Source organism: Corvus moneduloides, chromosome 5, assembly GCF_009650955.1.
Source record: "Corvus moneduloides isolate bCorMon1 chromosome 5, bCorMon1.pri, whole genome shotgun sequence".
In the NCBI taxonomy this organism is placed as follows: Eukaryota; Metazoa; Chordata; class Aves; order Passeriformes; family Corvidae; genus Corvus; species Corvus moneduloides.
In genome coordinates this window covers 45,827,693-45,851,255 of record NC_045480.1, presented here as the reverse complement: position 1 = coordinate 45,851,255, position 23,563 = coordinate 45,827,693, and the positions used below count along the sequence as shown (strand labels likewise).

The 23,563-nt window shown below is 40.3% G+C and overlaps 1 protein-coding gene across 1 annotated transcript in view; it reads right to left on the bottom strand.

Moving 5' to 3' along the window:
• Nucleotides 1–1,837: 1,837 nt before the first annotated feature.
• LOC116444519 (transmembrane protease serine 11E-like) overlaps nt 1,838–23,563 on the bottom strand; it is a 43,969-nt gene continuing 22,243 nt past the window's right edge. Inside the window, exons 5-11 of the mRNA XM_032110013.1 lie at nt 22,114–22,181; nt 18,771–18,934; nt 10,070–10,108; nt 7,852–8,047; nt 6,806–7,065; nt 5,887–6,029; nt 1,838–4,558 (exon numbers count right to left, since the gene is read on the bottom strand). Coding sequence (XP_031965904.1) covers nt 4,397–4,558; nt 5,887–6,029; nt 6,806–7,065; nt 7,852–8,047; nt 10,070–10,108; nt 18,771–18,934; nt 22,114–22,181 — 1,032 coding nt within the window. The 3' untranslated portion in view covers nt 1,838–4,396. The remainder of the gene's footprint in view (nt 4,559–5,886; nt 6,030–6,805; nt 7,066–7,851; nt 8,048–10,069; nt 10,109–18,770; nt 18,935–22,113; nt 22,182–23,563) is intronic.

The following is a 23,563-nucleotide window of genomic DNA, read 5'->3' as shown; positions in this document are numbered from 1 at the left end:
CCCAAATGCATCAGTTAGTAGGTGTATTCAGGAACTCTCTAGGCTGATGGTACCAAATCAAAACAGATACAGGTTTTCCCCTAACTTTCTAAGACTGCAAAATTTGAAATACCTGAAGTCATTTGACTTTTCTTTTTCCCCATAGCCTTCTTCTTAAAAACTACATATGACATTAAAATCTTAGTATATATTTGGATAAATAAATTACTTCTATAGGAAATCCCAGCTCCCTAGTTGCATCATGTTATAGTCAGCTATAGCTTTTGAGGTAGCAAGCAGAGCTGTCAGTTTACAGACTTGCTGAAACAATGACTGGGATGAGGCTGTGGCCCGGAGAACATCACCACCTCCAGACTTGAGCCTATTCATGTCCCAGATCTCCATAATTTCACTTTATGTGCACCACTGTAGATTCATTCTCCATCCAGGTATTGAATATATCTTTAGAGCCAGTATTTTCATAAGAAGCTGAAGCAGAATAGCTGTAAATCTCCTTTCCTTCTGCTGGGAAAATCCAAACCACTTGAGTTTTTTTCAGTCTGTTAATTTCCTGGTTTCCAGGTGTGATTTCACATTCTTAATGAGGAATCCAAAGTGGGGATTTGGGGAGGTACATTTGTTTCCCTGATTGGTTTAGTTAATAAGCAAACCAGCAGACAAAACTCTTGTAGTTTTTTCCCTAAAAATGTGTTATTTGAAAATGCTAAGGCAAACACAGTTCAGTTTAGCACACAGGCCAGTCTAGAAGTTACCATAAATCTACATCAACATCCTTCAGTGGGTTTCCAAACATCCTGCCATAGGCTATGGCTTGCACTCACTCTTGTAGGAGCAAGATGCTGACTGGCAAGGCTTTGTCTCCTCTTTTTGGCAACCCATGCGGTGTAGGAGTGTTTTGATGTCATATTTAAAAGGACTCCAGCTTCCCAGCTGGCTGGGCCGAAAGATCTTGCCACTTAGAGCTGCTCTAGCAAGTGACACCTTCCTAGAAACCATGTTAATAATGTTGATAAATCCAGATAAACAAAGGCACCAATTACCTAAGCTGATTTCACACTGAGATGTGTTTGACTGCATTTCTAAAAGCAAGAGCCAGCTTTTCTGTGCCCGTGAATCTCCAGCATAGGCTGCAAGTTGCCAGATAAACATTCATTGGGTTAAATAATGACTTTTGGCTCTCAACTCATCTAATTTGTTAACAGGAATAGCAGATACAGAATGGGATTTTCTACAAGCTTTACTTACATAAGGAATCCTGATGACAGATTGATGTCATTCAACCAGACCTCCTCACATGATTAGGCCTTGTGCAATCAGCCTCTTCTTTCTTTCCTACTTTGGCTCCAAGCTGAAAATTAGCATTGGGCAAGCCCCAGACAACTCAATTTGAATAACCAGAGGTTTGGAACACATTTCTTGATGCTTTAAATATACCTGGGGAATCTCAGGAGAATTGGTACCAGCTGCATAGAGCTCCCTGTAGCCCGTTTGCAGGGATGCAACATCACACACAGGTTTTTTTTTCCAAGGGCAGAAGCAGGGTGGTGAATTCTTGAATGAAGCTTCAGATCCATTCTCTAATTTGCATAGTACTAGCTTAGCTAAAATTCACCTCTGAGTATTTTAGAAAAGCAAATGCCCCACCTTGTCTTCGCTGAAATATCGGTAAAGTTCAAGCGCTGTTAATAACAAAACAATTCCTAGGACAGAGAATGGACAGAAAACTATAGTTTTAGAATAGTTTTATATAAAATAAGGAAGATTAGTCTATTTTGTGTCATATTCAAATTTTAGCTTGATTATTATTATGCAAAAAAAAAGGACAGAAAAGGATCAATTCTTTTAAAATACATTTAATGTTACGCAACATATTGCCTTTATTTTGTTTAAATCCTTGCTAAATCTTAACATCAACAATAATAAAAGGCTTTAAAAAACCTTTTTATTCACACCGTAGTCTCATTGTTTTATTCTAAGGCAGAAAACAAACAGAGTCATCATAAATAAAACACTGACATGGAATATAAGACAAACCCAGGCCAGGCAGTTTGCTAAAAAGTTTATGAAAAGTGCATCTGGCTGGCTCAGGACTCCCTGAGTAAGGTAGACATTCTCCCACACACCTCTTGGCTATTTATCCACTCTTGAGAAAATCTGAAATAAAGGCTGCCTTTCTCATTTTAAAGGTATTGCATGTACATGTCACTTGCAGTGTGAGGTAGGAACCAGTTTCTAGAGGCTGTATCTGGGCCTGACCTCCTTATTGTTGCCCCTCCATTTGCTATGCAAAAAGAGACTTAAGTGCAAAACAAAGCCTTAGCTGCCTATGAAAGTGAACTACTGTTTCTTTTCACTCACAATACATCAGCTGATTGTAAAGGACACTTCTCATGATTTTCACCTTCAAAGCAGTAAGAGGCACAAAAAACTAGACGAAATTTTTTTTCCTAAAGGATGCCTTTGAAAAAAGGGGACTTGAGCACTAGAAGAAAGCAATGTTTTCAGGTTATCTAATTCAAAGCTCCATGAAGTTTCTGTTTTGTAACTGAACCTGGCCTAGAGTAAATTCTTAATTGAAAAACAACAGCAACTCAAAAGTGCATAAATGACAAACTTCATCAATAAATTAAGGAAATGGATTTGCTGCATCTATCTATCCTCCTAACTGTCCCAAGATCCTCTTCTTTTTACAATGACATGGAAAATCAGAATAAAGGTACTACTACTTTGAAACCAAAACTAATCTAAAGTCTTCATTAGATTTCTTTCTGAGATAAGGCAACTTGTCTTTTACCAAAATTCAAAAGACAGAATGACTGGAAGTAGCCCAATAACAAGACAACCCGTCCTACACCATCAAGGCTTAAACATAGGTTTTTCCATTCATATGTAGACTTGTAATTCAGGGTGTGGGTTTTCAAGAAGTGCCAAACATCTCATTCCCAGGGATGCTGATTATTGGAGAGCTTGCACAGTAGGAAGGCTGAGGAGAGATCCAGTCCTGAGCAGTGGGGGAGGCAGGATGCTTCAGCAGAATTTTCACCTGTAGTAGGTGTGGCTGTGGGACTTGCAGTTTCATTTACGTCTTGTACAGACTCCTGTGAGTCCTGTATTCAGAGCCTAAGCAGTCCAGTGGCTGTTTGAAGACTACAGGTGACAGTAGTGGAGTGACATTTTGGATCCCCATATTGAAGGCCTTGGCTCTAGAGGACCCCCTTCCACCAGCAATCCACGAGAGGTCGTGCACAGAGGTAGGAAAAGCGCTTAATCAATGTGTGATGATTGCATTTTCTCTGAAGTTCTTTTTGGGACTGTTCTTTAATATAAAATTACAGTTCATCCTCATAAGACACATTCATATTCAGGTTCATATTCATTCATGGCAGAGATGAATCCATCAGTGAAGTATCACTAATTGCTTTCTTTGCAGTGAGATGGTTTCTGCTGGCTGGCATGCCCTTGGAAAAGCATGCTGTTTCTTGAACCGAAAAGGTAGTTCCCTTTGTGGTGAATACTTATTTTTCCTTTAGAACAAATTTAAATGCCATGTTTCTTTCTATGGAGATTGTTCTTGGGGGCACACTTTTTTTTACAAAAACAGTTTAGGTAGAGCTTGTGTTTCTGCATCTGAAGCATATTGTGTGTTGAACAGAGTAGGTCTAGAAGACAACAGGTACAGAGGTAGCAGCACAATGTTGTGATAAAGCAATTCCACAATAGCAACTTCAAGCAACTTGAACGTCACAGAATCCACAAAAAAAAAATCCTGTTTAAATGTGCTTTGCAATAAAAACATCAAGTTTTTCTCTTTCCCCTTCCAACCTACTGCAAGCACAGAAATCCTACTTTTCCTTAGTTAGGACCTACCCTCCAACTGATTCACTTTTAGTTACCAAGACCACGGAGCAAGGTGGGCATCCAGGTTCTCAGCTGGAGTTAGTGCCGATGATAGTCTCTAACAAGAATAATCATCAAGGGTCCACTTTGCTAGAAACACAGCTGTGATAGCATTTGGTTCACTGGAGGAGGAAGATTTAGCTGCAGACCTTGCCCATGGCTGAAGAAAAATTTCTTTTTTCTTTCCCCTGGAAAATGTTTGCATTTATAAAGCAGGTAAATTGGTAGCTTTTAAAGTAATTTTAATTATGTCAGTTCATAATTTCTGGTAAGGGAGAAAGTTTCACGGCTCAAAGATGAGGCAGACAATTTCATACATTTATCATGAATTCAGAAGGGTTAGGATCTCTGACAGCAAAGATACTGCTTGCTGTGGGCTAAGGTTGCTTCAACCAAAATTACATAGGAATATAGAGACTAAAAAAATAACCTTTCAGAATTACAGACAAATACAAGTTACATGTAGTCTATGTAGTTAAATCCATTTTTTCCTTTGGAATTAGATGCCCGTTTTTGTAGTAATCCAGTCACGGAAATAAGTCACTCGTGTGTAAACTCCAGGTTTATTTGGTTTGGCACATTCATCTCCCCAGCTCACTATTCCCACGAGGTACCACATCAGTCTAGAGTCTGGAGTAACCAGTGGTCCCCCAGAGTCCCCCTAGAAAAAGAGGAGGGGGGAAAAAATTTAATTGATCAGAAGAGAAAATACAATTCTCTCCATAGACAGACTATAAAAGACTTCCTATAAGAGGAGTAAACAAGCAGTATTTCAAGAGCTGCCATTTGTGCAGAATCCAGGCTGTTTCTGAAACTTGAGTCAGAAGTCTGCGGCATTTTCCTCTTTGCCAGGGGACCTCCTGAGCTCTGTTTCCATACTGTTACAGTAAAAAAACCCAACAAAAAGCTTCTCTTCTGTTTTGTGAAGACTGCTTTCCACCTGCCTTGTCTTCTTCCTCGTACAGAGTAGGGAAACACAAGTATAGACAGCAATCTAAGCCAGCAGGAACCATTTTTTTAACAGGTTTTAATATTAATTGCTATTCTTGAAATAATTAATTTTAGTCACTTGCAGCAATAACGTTTCAAAAAGGAGTTTAAAGCTCCTTTTGTTTTGGAGCTTTCATCAAGAACTTGGTCTTCTAGTTAGGTAATACCTTCTTAAGATATTATCCACTTTCCGAGGCTCAGTACCGGAAACCTTACAGACAGAGAGGCAGTCTTCACACAACAGACTGAATTCCCCAACTTTCACCAAAATTATTTACTGAACTAAACAGCAGTTGCACCCTTCTGCTCAGGTCTCTTCAGTGCTGAGCCAGGAACAGAAGAATGAGCTTCCCAGGCTTATTCTTTAGGGAGTTTGTCTTTGGGCAAAAATCTGTAGGACTGGGATTCAGGAAACTGTCAGTATTGAACCAGCACTTTGAGTACAATGTTTTAAAATAACATAAATAGAAATTATGTTTTTAAAACTTATCGCTATGGAAATATTTTTCTTTGGACATAAGCATTTCCTTGCAGCATTTGCGAACCTGCAGCATGCACATTTCCTTTCCATTCTTTTACACCTACCTTCCTTATGGTTATCTTTGTTTCAGAGAGTTTTCCTTTCACTGAGCCAAGTGTGTTACCAAAGATCACAAAGATTGTAACAGGTGCGTTATGATATGATCCAGTCCAGAATTTAAGTTCAGTGAGTGATAGTGTGGTTTTGCTGGTAACTTAACATTCTAAACCTTCTTGCTTCTCACCTCTACAGATGTCTGGTTTTAGCTATTTGAGACATCTAATTTTTAGCTCATAACTAGTATAACAGCATTTAGTGCTAAATGATGGATACTGAATGCTATTTCACTGTACAACTTAATTCCTGTTTGAATGGAGCCTATTTAAAGAACTAATACACTGTCCAATTAAGATTTGGTCAACCAGATACTGCAGTAAGTATTAAAATAGTTTTTCTTTCTAATTTTCAGCTACAATTACCTGACAAGCATCTACTCCTCCTTCCAAGTATCCTGCACACAACATCCTGGGTGTTATGTCCCCATCATACACTTCTTCTCTGTTGCAAGTGTCTGAGTCAATAAGTTTCACTGTTGCCTCCTGAAGAGCATTTGGGGCTGGACCTGAGAGACAATACAATTTGGTTATTTATCAACATAATTACTTAGCAGTAGTTAATATACAGGAAGATAATGTCCTCTTATGGAGGACCAGCTTGATTTGGTTTAATGTGGAGGTTTTGCTTGTTGATCTGTCTAGGTCAGGCCCTTAAGGAGAATGTACATAGAATCACAGACTCACTTGGGAACTGTACCATTAAGACTGAAGTAACGATTGCATAGTGCCTTAAGTGTAAATCCATATATTTTATACATGTTCCATATAACACAAATTCCACATTCCACGGAACACAAATTACCTAGCAATTTGGGCAGATGATACAAAAATGAAGACATCTTGATTCCATTGGTAAATCCACTCTTAGTGTGGCCTGGTAAGAGCGTGAACTTGGGTAATTCACAGCTTGCTCTGCACATTTACCTGAAAGCTCACAGAGTTTTCTGTAGCTTCTGGCTAGTGCTGGGGAAATAGTTTTTTAGGTGCTGTACAAACATGTGCATGGCTGGACTACCTGTCTTAAAAATTTACAGTATGGAATGGAAAGGCTGGGAAAACAGAAGGGTCTTCTTCCTTTTTTTCTGCGCCAGTGGATTGTAGCTCTGTCTTTATCCATTCTAGTTTTAGAACAAGAAAGTGATGCCTACAACTAAACAAACCTATTGCAAACATTAGGCTTGCTGCCATAGAACGTGTGGCTACAGAAGTGATATCAGTTCAGTAGCAGATCAGAGCCGCTGTTTATGGACCATACAGGTCATCTGGCAGACTCAGGACTCACCGTCGTTGGTAAGAGCTCCCCAGCCTGTGATGACAGCGTAAATATTGTAGGGAAAAGTCTGAGACGGCTCAGGCAGACAGACACGGTGTATGCTGCTCGTGAACTCAACTCGGTTGGAGAGCTGCACAAGTGCAATGTCATAGTCATGTTCTGGGTAGAGGTACTTCTCATGAATAATAATTGTCTTGACTGAGCGCTTCAAGCTTGGTGGCTTCAGAAGAGCTCCAAAAGTGGCAGTCCACTTCTGAGGGTGAGTCATGCTGAAAAAGGTAAGAGTGCTGTAAGTATTTTGCGGTAAATATATGTTTGGGACTTTAAATTTGCTGAGTGCCTTTACTGTAAAACTCCTTCAAGCCAGCTCTCTAGTAGACTGTTGTGGCATCCATCACTTTCCATAACAGAACTGTGGGCTGCTGCTAGAAGAGGGCACTCCTGCATTCCCTCCTCAGCCATGGTCTTGTACTCCTCCCCTGCTCCTTGTCCCTGATCTAACCATTGTGTGGCCACAGGGTGTTGTCAAATCAAAAAGCTCTTCCGCTGTAAACTCTTCGTTTCCCGTACAATTTTTGCACATTGATAATTTGTTCAATCAGCTGGTCCATCTGAAAATGCCTTGCAGATTCACAGTTGCCATGCTTTAAACAAAAAATGCTGGGCGTGAATGGCTGAATAGAGGGGTGGGTGACTGCTGGTAGCAGCCTGCAGTGGCAGCAACCTCATCGTGACACTAAGGCATATATTTAAGAAACACGAAGTGTAACAGGAAACAAATACTCCACCATGTCAGTCACTTTAACTTTTCTGCTCATCTTTGCTCAATATGCCAAATAATGATTTTCACTCATAAAATTTCCAGTTCTGCTCCAAAGGGACAGTCTTTAATTTCTCATTGAAACATCCAATTGATGGGCCTACTTAACCCTGACTTTTCTCCTCCAAAATTGTTTCTCTGGGAAAGAGTCGGGGGTGTGGTGCAAATCTGGAAAACCACACAACTTGATACACAAGGGGCACATTCTGCTGCAGATTCTAAGATGGGAACTTACTCTCTGAAGCAGTGAGCTGCAGATACCAGCCAGGTGTTGCTGATGAGTGTGGCACCACAGCGATGGATGTTATTGTACTGCAAGCTGGCCTGCCACGGCCAATCCCCGGTCTCTGCAGAAGACAATCCACCAACGATTCTCAGCGATGAGGATTTTGCCATTGACTTGACTGATCTATTCTGCCGTAACCCACAGACTGTCAAAAAGGATGAGGAGAGTATTAGGTATTCCTCTGTTTAGTAGATATTCCTGCAAATGACTGTGGAAAACATAATGTAAGACTACACACCACCTATGTCTTCTACACCTATTGACATCAACAAGAAAACATACCTTCCACCAGCCCCTCAAATCAGAGCTCCTCTTGCACAACCCATGTGTTAGAAGCCTGAATGAACAACTGACTATCATGGGAAGCCATGATGGTCAAACATTCAGGCTTAGCTGTGTGAGCAGTCCAATTCAGGAATCAAATCCTTCACCACACACCCAAGACAATTCCCAAATACAGGGATTGCCAACTTTTATGTCCCAGGTGATTTGTCATTAGGATAAAACATGAAAAAGGCAAAACCTAAGGTGGGAATGATCCAAGCCATGGGGTTTTACCTTGCATGCACACAGATTACATCAGCAAGATGTCACCTGGAGACAGGCAACTGATCACTGCAGTGTGCAACTGGACCTGGAGAGGCACTTCAAGCAAAGAGCATCACACTACTCCAACCAGGGATGAAAAAGGCATGGATACCTCCAGCATGGTGTGCATCCATGACACAAAATAAGCATTTTCATCCAAACCCAGAGAGAAATTAAAATATCCATAGTTTCAGCTATTAAACTCAGGATATTCAGGAGCAGCTGAAGCTCCTGCATAGCTTTAGAAACTTCCTCAATGAACAGACCTTCTTCAGCCGTCTTCTCCCATCCAAACAGCATCAAATCCATCCTACCTGGACCAAGACCCACTAGTTTTCATCCAGGTCCCAATTTCAGCTAGACATTAGGAAAGTTGACACAGAGGACTATCCCAATTCATTGAAAAAGAGACAGAGATGAAAATTATTTGCATAGTGACCACACAATCCAAACCATTGCTGCCCGGCTCATCTCCCAGACAGTGACCCAGGAGGGGGCCAAAGCAGAACTCAGTAATTCATCACTGAGGAGCTGCCAGCCCCAGGGGCCTTGAAATCCTCAGAACTGAAACACTGGAGCTACACAGAGTGTAACCTCATCCCTTTCCTGCTAGGATCTGCCAACATTATGTTAACAATACTTTATAGTCAAAAGTGGCAGGAATACTACAACAGATTGAAAGCTGTTCATGAATTTAGAAGAAGAAAGAAAAGTCACACAATATCGAGAAATTCATGGGCTCAGTGCAGCATCTGCCCTGTTCTGAGATTTAAAACTACAATGAAGGAAATCAGTGAAATCTAAATCTACTTGTCCGGAAGTTTTGTTTGAAAGACAAACTTCAGAATATACCATAGTTCATAAGACTGTCTGAACTTTTTTCCTTCCTGAAAGCTCTTTGTAATGTTCAGTAACTGGTCCTAAAACGGCACAATCCTACCAACCACCTGAGCAGTCAATGTTCAAAACACAGGAAAAAAACCTCACAGTTTCATCAGAGCCCCAGAACACCAGCACCTAAGTCAGACACAAAAAGTGATGTAATTTAGTCTTTCATTGTTTGATAGTTTATTGCCAAGGAACTGATCAAACCTTCTTAGAGTTGAAAGAAACACAACTTTTTGCAAATATAGCTAAGATATCTATCTTTGTAAGCAAAAATAGCTTTTATGACTATTTTATCTCCAAGCAAGCAGACTTCTTTCTCTGAAAACTTAAAAACATCTCTAAAACAAGGTATCTCTATCTAACCCCTACAGCAATGCATTGAGAAAACCAGTCACATTTCCATATATTTCCATGAGGAATAATTTTGTGCTGTTAGCCATTCCAAATTCCAGAACATTTTGATTATAATCACAGGCTGATGTAAGTTCTATACATTTCCTTATGGTACCTCTTTCCTTCCAATGCACACTAAAGAAAATGACACAGTCCCAAGTTCTGAGAGTACAAGGTCACATTCATTAGACAGAAGGGTGAGAAAAGGCTCTTAAGGGCCAGGAAAAGTGCTCAGAGATTCTTAATGCTAATTTTAAAAAATCAGAGATTTCTGATATTTTAAAAAAGCCTCACTTACTGTCATTGAAGATGGCTTCTGCTCTTTTTGGCTCCACATCTGAAACAAACAAACAAACAAACACACAGTCAGGGTAAACACAGACAAGATTTCCCATCTGCATGGTCATTCCCCCGACAGGTATTTGAGTCCAGGGCACACAGTGGGCATGGCTGAGGGGGCTGCTACAGAAACCAGGGGAGCTCATATATGATCATGTTCATGTGCTGGCTGTTGCACTCTTCTGCAGTCAGTGTCTTCTGAGGAGCAGGCACTGCTGGGCCCCGGTGTTTCTGGAAAGGAGTACAGACAAAACAAGTCCTGTATTTCTCAAGATCCACAATTTGCTTGGGGAGAAATTTATATGGTGGAAATTTTTGAAGTTCCTCTTTTTTGCAAAAAAAAATTAACAGGCCACATGTTACACCCAAGTGAGGGGCAGACAAGATCTGGTACTCCGTCTGTGCCCTCTTCAAGATCAGAAGGCACTCACTTCACTGCAGCAATGGAAGCTTACGATAGCAGTGGCTCACTCTCCTTTCTCCTATCTTATTGGTACACTATTAATACTGAAATAGATAGTTAATAGCAATTTATTGCATGGCACAGCAGGTTCTAGCAATACATTCCCTCCTTTAATGTGCATGTTGTATGTTTACTGACAATATGGTATGCTCATGCTGACAATAACAAGCATTGGCTCAAGGTCTAAATCTATCTCCTTTCTTCCAGAAAGCTGTTTTTTACTAGAGCTACCACTGTAGTTTCCAGCATTCAAAACAATTTTAAAAATAATACTAATTTAAAAAAAACCTCAAGTTCAATGCATTTTTTTAATTATATAGTGATTCTATACTAGTGTCAACAACTTCATATTTTGTGTCTGGATAGGCTTTCTCAGCAGATCCCTGTCCTTATTCACGTCCTTCATTTCTCTTTGCTGCTACACAGAATAATATCCTAGTTTTGTGCCAAACCCACACCACGTCAGGAGGAATCTCTTTTGAATGCAAAGGGCTCTGGCTCACACTTGTCACCTGCTGGGTTTGTATCACGTGTGTTTTGCTTGCAGGCTTGACACTCCTTCAGGTATGCAGGGTGAATTGTCTATTTGCAATCCACCAGTACCAGACGTGTGCTCACTCATTTCTTAATGTGACAGTAAGCAGATTATGGTAGAAAAAAGGAAACAAGCAGAACTCCAGCATATGTACAGCTTGTCTGCAGGGCATGTTACAGACCAAAGGCAGTGCTAGGGCTGCCATATGTGCATGCAACCACTGCTTTATTTTGTAAGAATGGGAGGTGAGTTAAAATTGGGCACTTCTATAGCAACACAGTCTTTATTCACTACGAACAGGAACTGTTCGCATATTAAAGATAACTAAGTTTTACTGGTGGGCAGGCAATGACTTGCAAGGTCCTCTTTCAAGTAAAAATGCTCACTTGTACTTTCTGAATTCATATGAGAGAAGGAGGAAAACACTAAAAGTACAGGTACTTCTGCATTTCAGTAACACTAGTTGTATTCTGTGAATTTCTATGGAAAATATGGTTGGTTGTCTCCAAGACCCCTTACATCACAATGGAGTAATACCAGAGAGCAAAAGCTAGGTCAGCAGAGGGATTCAGTGGTGGTGTAAACATTACTGTCTGCTAAGCTGTACTATGGATTTGGCCACTTCCCCCATATATTTATATTGGCTTTGAAAAATCTGGCCCTACTTGTTTCTTTCAACTTTGATGAGCATCCAGTGTTTTCCTAGAAATTCATACAGCCTTCAGAAGCAGTTCATAATTTGAGTCACACTAATACTTTGTAGCTGGAAACTGGTAAGAAATCAACAAATGTAATTCACGAAAGAGGACCTTTTGCCTTTAAGTGCACTATTGATAACAATGTTTTTTAGCTTTTCTCTGGGTGGAGAGACATTTACCTCATAATTCGTAATTATAAAGCCTGCAGCCAATTATTATCACTTACATTATGTTGCAAAGCTCATTGAGAAGACAAAAGGAGCAACCAGCTTGTTCAAGTGCAGTGCCGGAAGCAATTCTATTGGCATGTTCCCACTGCATCGAGTTTTGCTGTGAGTCACAGGTGTTCTGCAAGGCACCTGTCTGTATCTCTGGTTGCCTTTTCATGAGGCACCTAGAAAAAGTATGAACCTCACATGGGCAAAATTTTACCCATTGCTCCCAGTTGGACCGACTTCTGGGTAGTTGGAAAAACAACCTTTCCACACACACACTGCCAGTCTGTACAGCTTTGAATTTCAGCATAATATATCACTACTATGCAGCTGCTGTACTCTCCAACCCATCCACTGCTGAAGGAAAAAGGCCAGTGATACCCTGCCAGCAAATTCAGTGCTGTATTCACAGGGTGGGGTCCCAGATGCAGAGCACATGCATGTGTTTAGAAAACTGAAGTAACTGACCCTATTTTCAGATAGGCTGAGCCCATAGTAGATCCCATCAAAAGCAGGGAGCACTTTGGGTTACATGATACTGATGAAAATCAGGTTTCTTACTGGTTTACCTTGTTAGGGGCTCGACTTCATTTGTTACCAGCTTCACATTTTGGCCTGGTCAAGAGCACAGATGTTCACATTGTGCCAGCCAATGTGTTGTAAGCCCTGCCTTGAAGCAGTCACTTGTAAGGCACGAGAGACAATTTCTCTGCCCTGCTCATTTACTAGTTGCCCTAGTTGTTTGCACTACCAAGAAAAAGCATCAATTAGTAACAATTAAAGTGTCATATCTTGTCCCAACCACATATGGCTGCAAAAGTAGTTGTGCCACATTTAGGAAAACATTGTTCAAGCTTCTACTGTAAACAAGTTCCACTTGAATCTGCATTGACTACCTGTAAAATGGAGCTTGCTATTGCATTCCAGCTTGCTTAACTTTAATGAGAAAACTAATGTTTAAATTAAAATCACAGCAATCTATTGAAGTGCAGCTTAGGGATTTCGTCTCTCAGAAGAGTGCTCTATTCTCCAACTGGACAAGCAATTTTGTTAATACAGTTATTTTGCCTATTTATTCAACAAAATAACTCTAAAACACACTTAAGTTCTTAATTTATTATTAATGAGAAAATTGACTTGCATTTACGATGTAAGGTTAATAAATTATCAGTAAATAACTTTTTTACTCCTCTCCTCAACATACATGTTTGAGCAAACATGGAAGGAAATGCTCATAGTTAACTGCAGAGTGAATGGGCTATCTTATCTGTGAGGGGTTCAAAAGTTCCTGTGGAAAAATGTGCTCACTTTGCTACATCCCTAAATAATATCAGTGTCACTGCATCAGAGGAATCAGTCTTGTGTCCACTGCCTCATTTCATTTTATCCACAGAGTTCAGTGTTTATGTTAAAAGGAAAAGATCAGTCAGAGCTGTGACATAAGTGTATCAGGCATTATGTTGACATAGTGCAAGCAAGGCAGGCAAATTAATTATTAGGGGATATTATGCATTTTCAGCATAGAAAGGGCCAGAGATGGCTGCAAAATTAAAGATGATAAATCTGCTTTAAAAATCTGATGCAGCTTTACCTAATTACGTAATTTTTCACAGGTGTTGATTCCTAAAAGAAACTGGATTTTCTTTATAGGTTTCCACACGTGATTTTCCAGATGTGAAAACATAACTTCTAGTCTCAAAGGCAAACTGTGTGTTTGTTCCATCTTCTAGTACATCAAGTTCTCACATCTTGTTTGTCTAAGGTGTTTTTTCACACGGAGAAGGTAACGTAGAGATTATCTTAAAAGGGGTATGAATGGAGGAAAGGATTGTAAACAAAAATAAGAAAGAGTATGTGCTTCAATACTCATAACACATTCTTGGACATCCATTTGAAGCACAGCTTTGTGAAATGCACCAGGGAGCAGAGGAAGCATTTTTCCCATTGTCCTTTGCCACATTTTAATAACAACTTTCTTGAAAGGAGAGAGAACTAAAAAATTCTCAGCTATCTCAGAAACAGGGGCTCACCCAGTGTTATGTAGGGTAACAACAGCGAATGCAGGCAAAAAGAGGAGCACTGGCAAGTTTCAGTAGGTCACCAAACTGAGCAGCTGAGAGGAATGTCACAGAGTGCATCTGTCCTGCAGTGTAGACAGAGGGGGGGATAACAGTTCTACTCTAATGCTCTTTAATTACAGTAAAGACCACAAAGGTCTGAAGTACTGGGGGAAATGGGAATGAGAGCAGTGAGCAGCAGATTCAGTCATGTTCCAAAAACTGTACCCAAAAGGAACTGCAAGAATTTCCTGAAAGATGACAAAACATGAGCTTTGGGTTCAGCAGGAAAGGCATGCTCTTGTGTGGTTACACAGTGCATACATCGTAAAATGTCTCTCCACTAACCTTCCAATAGTCTCACTGCTCTCTCAACAGGAACTACCTCCCCAGAGTTATGCACCCTTGTGGAAGTAGCAAAACATGGCTTAGATTTCGGTGATGCAATTGTCATTCCTTCAACAGAGTAACCTGATAGAGACATGACAACTGCTTTGTGCCTGTAATTGTCCCTGTCACCCAGCTGTTCCCTCCCTGCTGATGTTCACTGCACCTGTCCTCACATCTATGACTCCCTCCACTGTCCCCCATCAACCACATCTTAATTCTGTCTGTGAGGCAGATAGAGGTCCGTACTTCACAGTGTACTTCCTACTCCATACGGTTGTCCTGCAGCCCGAGGAGGGGTCTGCTATGTACCAGCTGTGTTGCAGGTATCCAAACAGATACAATTTTTAACATTACTTTTCTTGCTGACCTACACTCATGCCCCAGCTGCAATTAAGGTCTCACTACAGTAAAGGCAGCCCAAATTGCTCTCAACCTCTTCAAGCAAGGCAAGGGAAAACTAAAATTTGAGTGAGAAAATCAATTAAATTAATGTATCTGGGTCACGAGAAGTTAGGTCAGGATGACTTTCTGCTTAATTCCTTTATCACAAGCATGTCCTTGCAAAATACTCATTTTAAAATACATTTCAGTCCCTCCCATTTCAATCATTCTCTCTAGACTCTTACTGAAATGTATGACCTTGTGCCAAACTAGTGACCTCAAAGTGGAGGAATATCAGATCTCCAGTGTTTCCCAATATACAGATGCATGTCCAGTTCCACTCCCCCGAGGTGCTGTTGTGGCTGATAAAGTGCAAAAATCCAGACTGCTACATACATTATTTGACCTGGAACATTCCTCATCAATCCTGTCAGACAGAGTCATCTGCATGACTCCCACAGAAGACTCGATAAAGAAGTAAAAATCTGTCTGCCAGGTTCTGTGCTTTGTAGTTGTTAGGAGCTTTAGCAAGCCCCAGATTCCAGATAAATTGAAACAATAACAGTTGGCTTGTCGATCAAAACCAATTCATGACTCGTTATTCACAGTCAAAACCTTTGGCTGTGCAACAGGTGGGAATACTTCCTACTCACTTTGAACAGTGCCAGTGATCTTGCAACCAGCTGCTTTCTGACATCAGAAGTACATTCCCAAAAATACATTTTGGGATACTTCCAACCTACCTGACAAAGGGAAATAGTCTGGCAAGGTGCTCTACACTTTGCTTAATAGGGATCCAGACTGTCAGGTGACTTTACTTCTAACCAAGAAACCCTCAGGAAAATAAATCAGCCTTGTAGGATAACGCTTTGGTGCCAGAACTATACAGAAGGCAAACTGCAACACCTTCTTTCAGTGCCAGTGGAAGAGCAAGTCCTAACATGGGTGTTTCCAAGTCATCTGACACTTTGATATCTCACTTTGATTGTCCTTGCACTGCTCTTCAGGGAAGGTAGGAAGTAGTTTGCTTAATTCCTCACTGAAAAATATTTGGGCTTCTAGTGGGGTTTGTACACAGGTGCAGAGAATTCTATCAGTTCTTATATTCTATAAAAATCAGAGGGAATGTCTGGATATAAACCATCCTTGACCAGGGGATGCTGAAATCTAGCTAAATAAGAAAGCAGGAACTTCAGTAATAATACATTTGAAGGTACTCTGACAAAAATGTATTTTTGCAGTCATATGTAAAGAACATCTACAGTTTAGTGAGAGACAAACCAGAGATTATTATGTTGTTTGTCTACAAACCAGACCAATATTATGTTATTTCCTTGAAGTTTTGCACATTTTTAATATTCTCACATATGTATGATCAAGCTTCTCTCTCTTTTTGGAAAAAAAGTTAACTAATAAAATATTGTCAGCTTAGACTTTACCCCCTCTTTATTCCCAATCCTCAGGAATGCAGAGGCAAAGCAAGTTCTACCCCTGGTCTGGCAGACTCCTAAGTGTTGTAGTGCTGCCCTGAACTGCAGCTGGAGGTCCCAAGTGTAGCATCCAGTTTGGAGGAGTTTGTTGGAGCTGATTCTCAAGGCAAATACTTGTGAGTGAAGCACAAGTTGAGACATGGTATTAAACAACAAGGTTATTATTTCGGGGGAGGAAGACTTAAGGAGGTTCCCTTTATCAGACTCCCCCTAGCATATGATATAAATAAGTGCCTGACCTGGATTTGTTCAACTAGTGAGCTATGCTTAGCTAAACTGAGCTATATCATGGCCCCTAAATTAGAATCTTTTCATAAGGTGATTACAAAGAACAGCTTAATGATTTTTTACAAGCCTTTATGAGAATGTTCTGAGAATGCCTCAGGATAAATAAGGATTCCAGCTGGCAAAAAGGTGCAATGAAGCAAGATTTAGAAAGGTGCCTGCAGAGCATGGAAAAAGTCTAGGGCTTCTAAGGTTTCCATGGTTTAAATACTAATGGTGGACCACTTATTTCAGGAGGGGAGAGAAAAATAGAAAATGCAAAACCTAGATTCTTCTCTGGACCTCTAGGACCTTCTGAAAACTGTCACTTCTCCCTGGTGTGAGGAATGTGACAAGTTTTATAAATTGAGACCAGCATCTTCTCTAAAAGCACAGGAGTGCTCCATTCTATACTCTTCTCTTGAGTCGACCTGAAATGGCAGCACCATCCAGGAGCTTGCCTAAGCTTCGTATCAGTGCTGAAATCCTATTAGCAAAGAAAGATAAAATTTTTTTTTGACAACCTTTTATTGTTATCTCTTGGAAATACCAAGGTATTGTTTATGTTCCTTTGTGTCACTCATAGCACTTGCACAATGCTAGTCCTGTAATGAGTAGCTGACCTATGTAGTCAGTGTTTTATGGTTAGGCTGGGAGAGCCAAGAGAAGCAAAACAAAGTTTGTCACACAACTTTGATAAAGTAACATAGATGCCATCTCTTAGTGAGACTATTTAATGAAAACATTGCAATTCAATTATATTAGCCAATTTTTAAATTAGCTATTAGTGCATTACTGTAACGATGCTGGTGCAGTTCAAGGTCAAGTAAAACAGTTTTGAGTCACTTCCCACATTTACCAGACTGAATAGAAGCAGGTAATCAGATAACTTGATAAGATCACAGTCCTTTTTTTGACAATAATTTTTGTAACTCTTTCCAATTTTATCCTTTATGTAAAGCATCAAATTAAACTGAAGATTCAAAATTCACTAACCCATGACCCAAGTGTCTAAACAAAAACCAAAACTCTTTGAATCTCTCTCTGATGCCTACACACTATTTTTATCTGGGAGAATTTACATGTGCACTTTGTTGAACAGGAACTACTGGCATATAAACAACACTGCAGGGAAAAGGTGACTATTTGCCCAGAGGGATGTCACCTATCATCCTGAGCCATTCCAAAGGGGAAGGCTGGTTGGCCCATCAAGAAACAATGGGGGTGTGACAGCTCGTATTTGAGTTTCATTGCATTACCACAATGCAAATATGTGCCAAGTTTAAGCACCAAGGAGAGGAACAAGATGTTGCTCCTGCTCATTTCTGAGTGGGAGGAAGTCTGGATCCATCCAGCATGGAATCTGGCCCAGCTTTCTTGGTCTCTAAATACAGCTGTCTAACCTCTGCAGATTTCTGCTGGTTCAAGTAGTCTAGTGTGGAACAGCAAGCAGCAAGTACCCACCCTATACTGTACTGTCACCCTTGCACTTAGGAGTAAGCAGTTCCGCAAAAACAAATGGAGCAAGTATCTGTCCCTGCCTCTCAACCAGCAACTCATTCTTGAAGAGTCTGACATACAGAAAAATTGCTGACTATATGTAACTGAAGCCAAGACAGAGACAAGAGTCTAAGCCTGCACAAAAATTCTGTAGCAGAACTGAAGTGTAGAAGATAGTGCAGTTAATTTTCATATCCTGAAGATTCAGGTCTGCTTTGCAAAGAAGGGGATAGAATCCCCAGCTGAGAAGTCATGTAGATAAGAACATTATCCCTTTCTTTCCCTTTCCTCTGAGGAATTTGCAAGGGTTTTGATCCTCCCACCAAATATATTTTTTTAGGTGCGGTGGTTCTTTCCCCTATTCATCCAAGTATACTTCCTGCACTTTCAGGCTCCATGACAGTAACATAAAGTTGGTACTGCAGTTTGGAGGAAGGCTGAGGCTGTACTGTGAAACCACAAAGCAACTGCTCCCATTTATCCGTATTTAAGGTATTTTTTAAAGACTTTGGGGGGTTTGCCACTGATTTTGTTCTAACTTAAGGAGCAGGGAAGACTGTCATTCAGACACAGTAACATCAAAAAGCAATCATCAAAAGGGAAAAATCAAGTCCCATCAATCAGAAAATGAAAAGAACTACTTTTAAAAGAAATGTGATATACTTACTTGAGACGGTAGAAGATCTGACATTTATTCGCAGAGGGCCTGTGTATTTTTTCAGGCCCCTCCGTAAGATCTTTCCAACTCTTTCCCGCAATGCTTCTCTAGAATCCGTGGAGGAGAACCAGAATGTGAGCAAAGCCTCTGCCGTCACACCATCAGCATCTGGGCTACAAACCAATGAGAGTCTGGTTACCTTCAGCCCATTTCTGCATTTCTTAGCTTTTATCTTAGCTCCTCTAGCAATGGCAATGTAGCATAAAAGATTCGATACGTTTTCAAACATTTAGGAGAAGAAATTTCCAAAAGAAATCCAAGCAAACGCTGAATGGTCAAATGCATCATAGGCTAGGAGAAAGCATGATGCTTTCTGTAAACAAATGGCCAGACCGATTTTATAATGGAGTGTGGAAAGCAGTCACTGACTACATGCCTGAGACACATGAGAGGAAGGAATGAACTGATTTGATTACAATGAAAAGCTGTATACACAACACTTCAAAAACATGAGGTATCTACACAGACCTTTCCAGGGCCCTGTACATACACAGAATAAAAATTTCCAATCATCATCAAAAAGGTACTTGAGCAAAGGGGAGGAACCACACAACCTAATTCCATCACTGCAGCCTCTTGGAGAATGTTCCTAATAACCTCATGTTGTGCAACATTAAATGAAACTTGGCAGCATACCCACACTCTATTTATTAAAGTCACAGAGATGGATCACAAAAGGGGCCTTTAACACCTCATTGAAAAGTGCAAGCAGCACACGCATTGAGATACAAAATTCACAGTTTTAATGTAAGATCAGAGGAAAGAAAAGGGGGAAAAATCTTGTAACAGGTTGAATTCACCTGGTAGTAGTGTTTCTTTTTCCTTAAAGCATCAGATAGTGCGAGATGGAATGATAGACTACAAACATCAAACTGACTAATCTGGGATAGTAAATCTTGTTCTGTGCTCGCAGATGGCTTATCCCTGGTCATCACAAAGGGAAGGTAAGAGCTTGCACCAGGAACCTTCTCTCTTGTGCCTCCTCCCACCTGAACCAAGAAGCAATGAGACACAAGCCACAACAGATGAAATCACAGTTACTTCATACAGGAGGAGAGCTAAAAGCAGGTTGCTCTGTCTTTAGATAGGAAAGGAAAAGAGAAGATCTTCCAGTTATATCTCACTGTCTTGGAAATTTGTAATTACATACAGGAAAAATAGGAGACAGGCAGCTTATACAGAACTCATGCAATCAGGCTTTAATCTTTGAAAGGAACACGTACTAAATTGAAACAGCCATTCCTGATATCACCAGTGAAAGGAAATAAAAGGCCATGTGTTTTAAGCACACCAACACATATGAAGCGGTTTGTAGGTGAGCAAAAAGACACACTCCTTGCCTCAAGGATCTCATAATTCAGACTGGGTAGTCATATGTGAACTTTTCAACAGACTGTTTTTTCCATTTGTGCCAACTTCAGCCTGATTGCCACTTCGTTTATTTTCCAGATATTATCTGATCCAACTGTGGGTGTTGCTCTGCATTTCTGAGGTGTTCCCTCACCTCTCCCCCCACTCCTCTTCCTGTGCTATGCCACACTGGAATTACCCTATCAATTCTTGCAAGCACACCACACCTCTCCAAACCCTCAGGTAAGTACTGCCCACCTTGATTCACTTATTATATAGCAGAGATCCAGAGACAAGGACACCTAGTCAAGATTAGTATTGTCTTTGTCAGTGAGCAGTGGGCATTATTGTTAATGCATTGCTTATACTGAGACAAAAAATATGCACGGTGCTTTCCAAGTAAATTCACAACCACGACCCTGCTCAAAAGAACTTGCAGTCTGAGCCCTTGAAGAAGCATAAAGAGTAGGTATCTGAAAAAGCAAACAAGCTTTGGAGCATACAAATCTTGCATCCAACACAGCAAACATTACAAGTACCTCAGTCTGTCCTTGGGAACAAGAAGTAATGAAAAATACACTTATCCCTACATATTGGCCTCTCAGATCCTTGAATCACCCTGTTTACACTTGCAACACTCTAGTCAGTATCAAAAAATATCCTTAAAGCTACATTCAAATAATGATTTGTGTGTAGCTGGGGATTAAGCTAAGGTAGAGGAAGAGGCAGGATGTCACAAACCGTGTAAGAACAAGGAGAAACACATTCACGAGGATTAGATCTTTAGAACTTAGTCTTGCAGCTTTAGTGTATGATTATGAAGACATTCAAGGTTTATTTGCAAAGTGATGGCCACTGTCACTCAGGAGCAAGATCTTAATACTACAATAGACAGTTATATAAAAAGATCGTTTTCAGCACTTAACAGTGGTTAAAAATTCAAATTGAACATTACGTATTATTGGCAGTTGAACAGAGAGCAAAAGAGGGAAAAAAGCTCCAGATTTCTCAGTGATAATCCCAACTATGGGTCTGACCCCTTCATCTCAAAAAGCAGGAACAGCAGACCTGAAAGATACATGGAACAGGATAAGAAACAGTTTCTGCAAAGAATGGCTAAGTAGACTGGGACTTCCAGCTGAAAAAAATAAAATAAAATAAAAGGGTGGATCTTATTGAATACAAGAGAGAAAAGGGATATGATGGGAGTGTCCAGTATCACTAATTGCATGGAGAGGAGAGGTAGTGATCAACTTTTCATCACCTCTTCCAGCCCAAGAACTAGGGGTCACTGAATGATCCAAAGAACGTGGTTCTTCACAAGTATCCACTTCCTAAAGGACTGAGGTGCACGGATTTCAAGAGTCCTGGAGACAGTAGACAAGTCCTTGGGAAATAATGCCACCGAGGGCTGCTAAACAAACCACAACCACTTCAAGAACTCCCAAGTGGTAAATAGCTGGAGGCAGGGAGCATGCCAAGAAGCAGTTATCATACAGGTCTGTTGTGCTGCTACTGTTCCCTGGGCACCTATTTATGCCCATTCTTAGAGCCACAATGGTAAGTGGGACTTTCTGAGCCAGCACAGCCTGGTTTTACTTGACAAGCCCAGCACAATAGAAATACTAGAAATGACATCTGTATTGCAGTGTAAGAAATAGTTTTGAAAATCCTTTTTGGTTTTAGATAGCTTTAGTTATCTCTGCTTTATTAGCTAAAGCTTGGTCAAGATCTGAACACAAACATGTTGGAATTTGGACTGACTGAAGGGTATCTTCTGCATTAAGATCCAAAGGAGAGTAAGGTTCAGAACCAGATTATGCTCAGTTAGGGATTGTGCTGTGGTTTTACACACAATACACTTTACTGAACCAGATCTAGCTGGGCTTAGTGTACATTTAATTTTATCTCAGCTGCGTGCATTTATTATAATCTCACATACCTCACTCTGATTAAGCGTGAACGGATGTATTTTTTCCTTAAAATGGAATTGTAAAATGTCTTGTCGATCTGTTGAAAAAAGAAAAATATAAGATAACAACAAAAAGGAGGGAAGTGGACATATTGGTGGAAGGAGCATTCAGAAAACAGCATTCAGTTACAAACTCACAGCTTACAGAGCCAAGGAAAATAATGCAGCCCAGCCTGTAGATAACATTTGTCACAGACCTTTTCAAACCATTTCCCATTTGGCCTAGGGCACATCTTAAAAAAGCAAGCTTGTTTTTCTAAATGTCCTATGGCTACATCAGTGTGCCACTGCAGTGCTGTCTCCTGCACTCCCAGGCATAATGAGAAATACATAAACATCCTTGGAGCACACTGCTGCAGTGTTCCAAAGCACAGCTTCCTAACGACTGCCCACAGAATGGATACAGCATGCTGTGCTCTGCAGTGCAGTCTTGTAGGGTTCCTTTCTGACACAGCATTTACCCTTGGTCTTATAGAAATCTGTAGCAAAGACACCAGTAATTTCAAATTATTATTCAATTATCATGTTCCCCTATCACCCCTGTGATTTTCCACATGCTTGGACAATCATCAAGCAATTCTCATCAGAAATTGGAAATCTAGGACTCCTAAGGAATCGATCTCCAAGTAACATCCTTACTGGTTCCTCTTAACCACATCCTGCCAAGATGTCATCTCAAGATTGCATGATTGGCCTGAGACAGCACAGTGTGATATAACATGGCATGAAATTCTGCCAGGAATGGCTCAGGATCACTGAAGGATTGAGAAATAGCGGAGTCACTAGTGAGTTGTGTAGCAACTCCTCTTACCAACAAGACACAGTAAATTGAACATATCCTGTAAACATCAAATGCATTACAGGGAAAACTGCGTAGAAATGCTTAGAATTACAACATCATGTAAGCTGTCTTTTTCTGTTTGTTTATAGCCCTTAAAGGCAGTCTGTTTTAGCCAAGTCTCAAGATGGTCTGTCTTCCAAAGGAAAGAAAAAAGTAATGGTTCTCAAACAACTAGTATGTTAAAATCTTTCAGATATGGAAACAAGCACATAAGCATGAAATCTGGGGGTGATTCTTCCCAAGTAACACAACCCACCCCCTTTTTCAGCCTTGGCTGTCCTAAGATGAAGCTTCATGACATTACACAGGGATATTGAAGCAGAATAATTTCAAGATGAAAACTGCACGATTTATTATTTTAAGGTGATTTTAAGCATACATTAGTAAGGAAAAAAATAAACATTTTTAATGGTCATGCATTGAGCTGATGTTTTACCTTGCTCTTACTGGCAAGTAATCTGCAATTGGTTTGGCATTTGGAACAGACAAAGTTCTATGGAAAAAGACATCTCAACTGCAACAAACTACTGTAGACCTGAAGAATGCATTTTATCCTCTCATTTTGCAGATTGCCAGCTG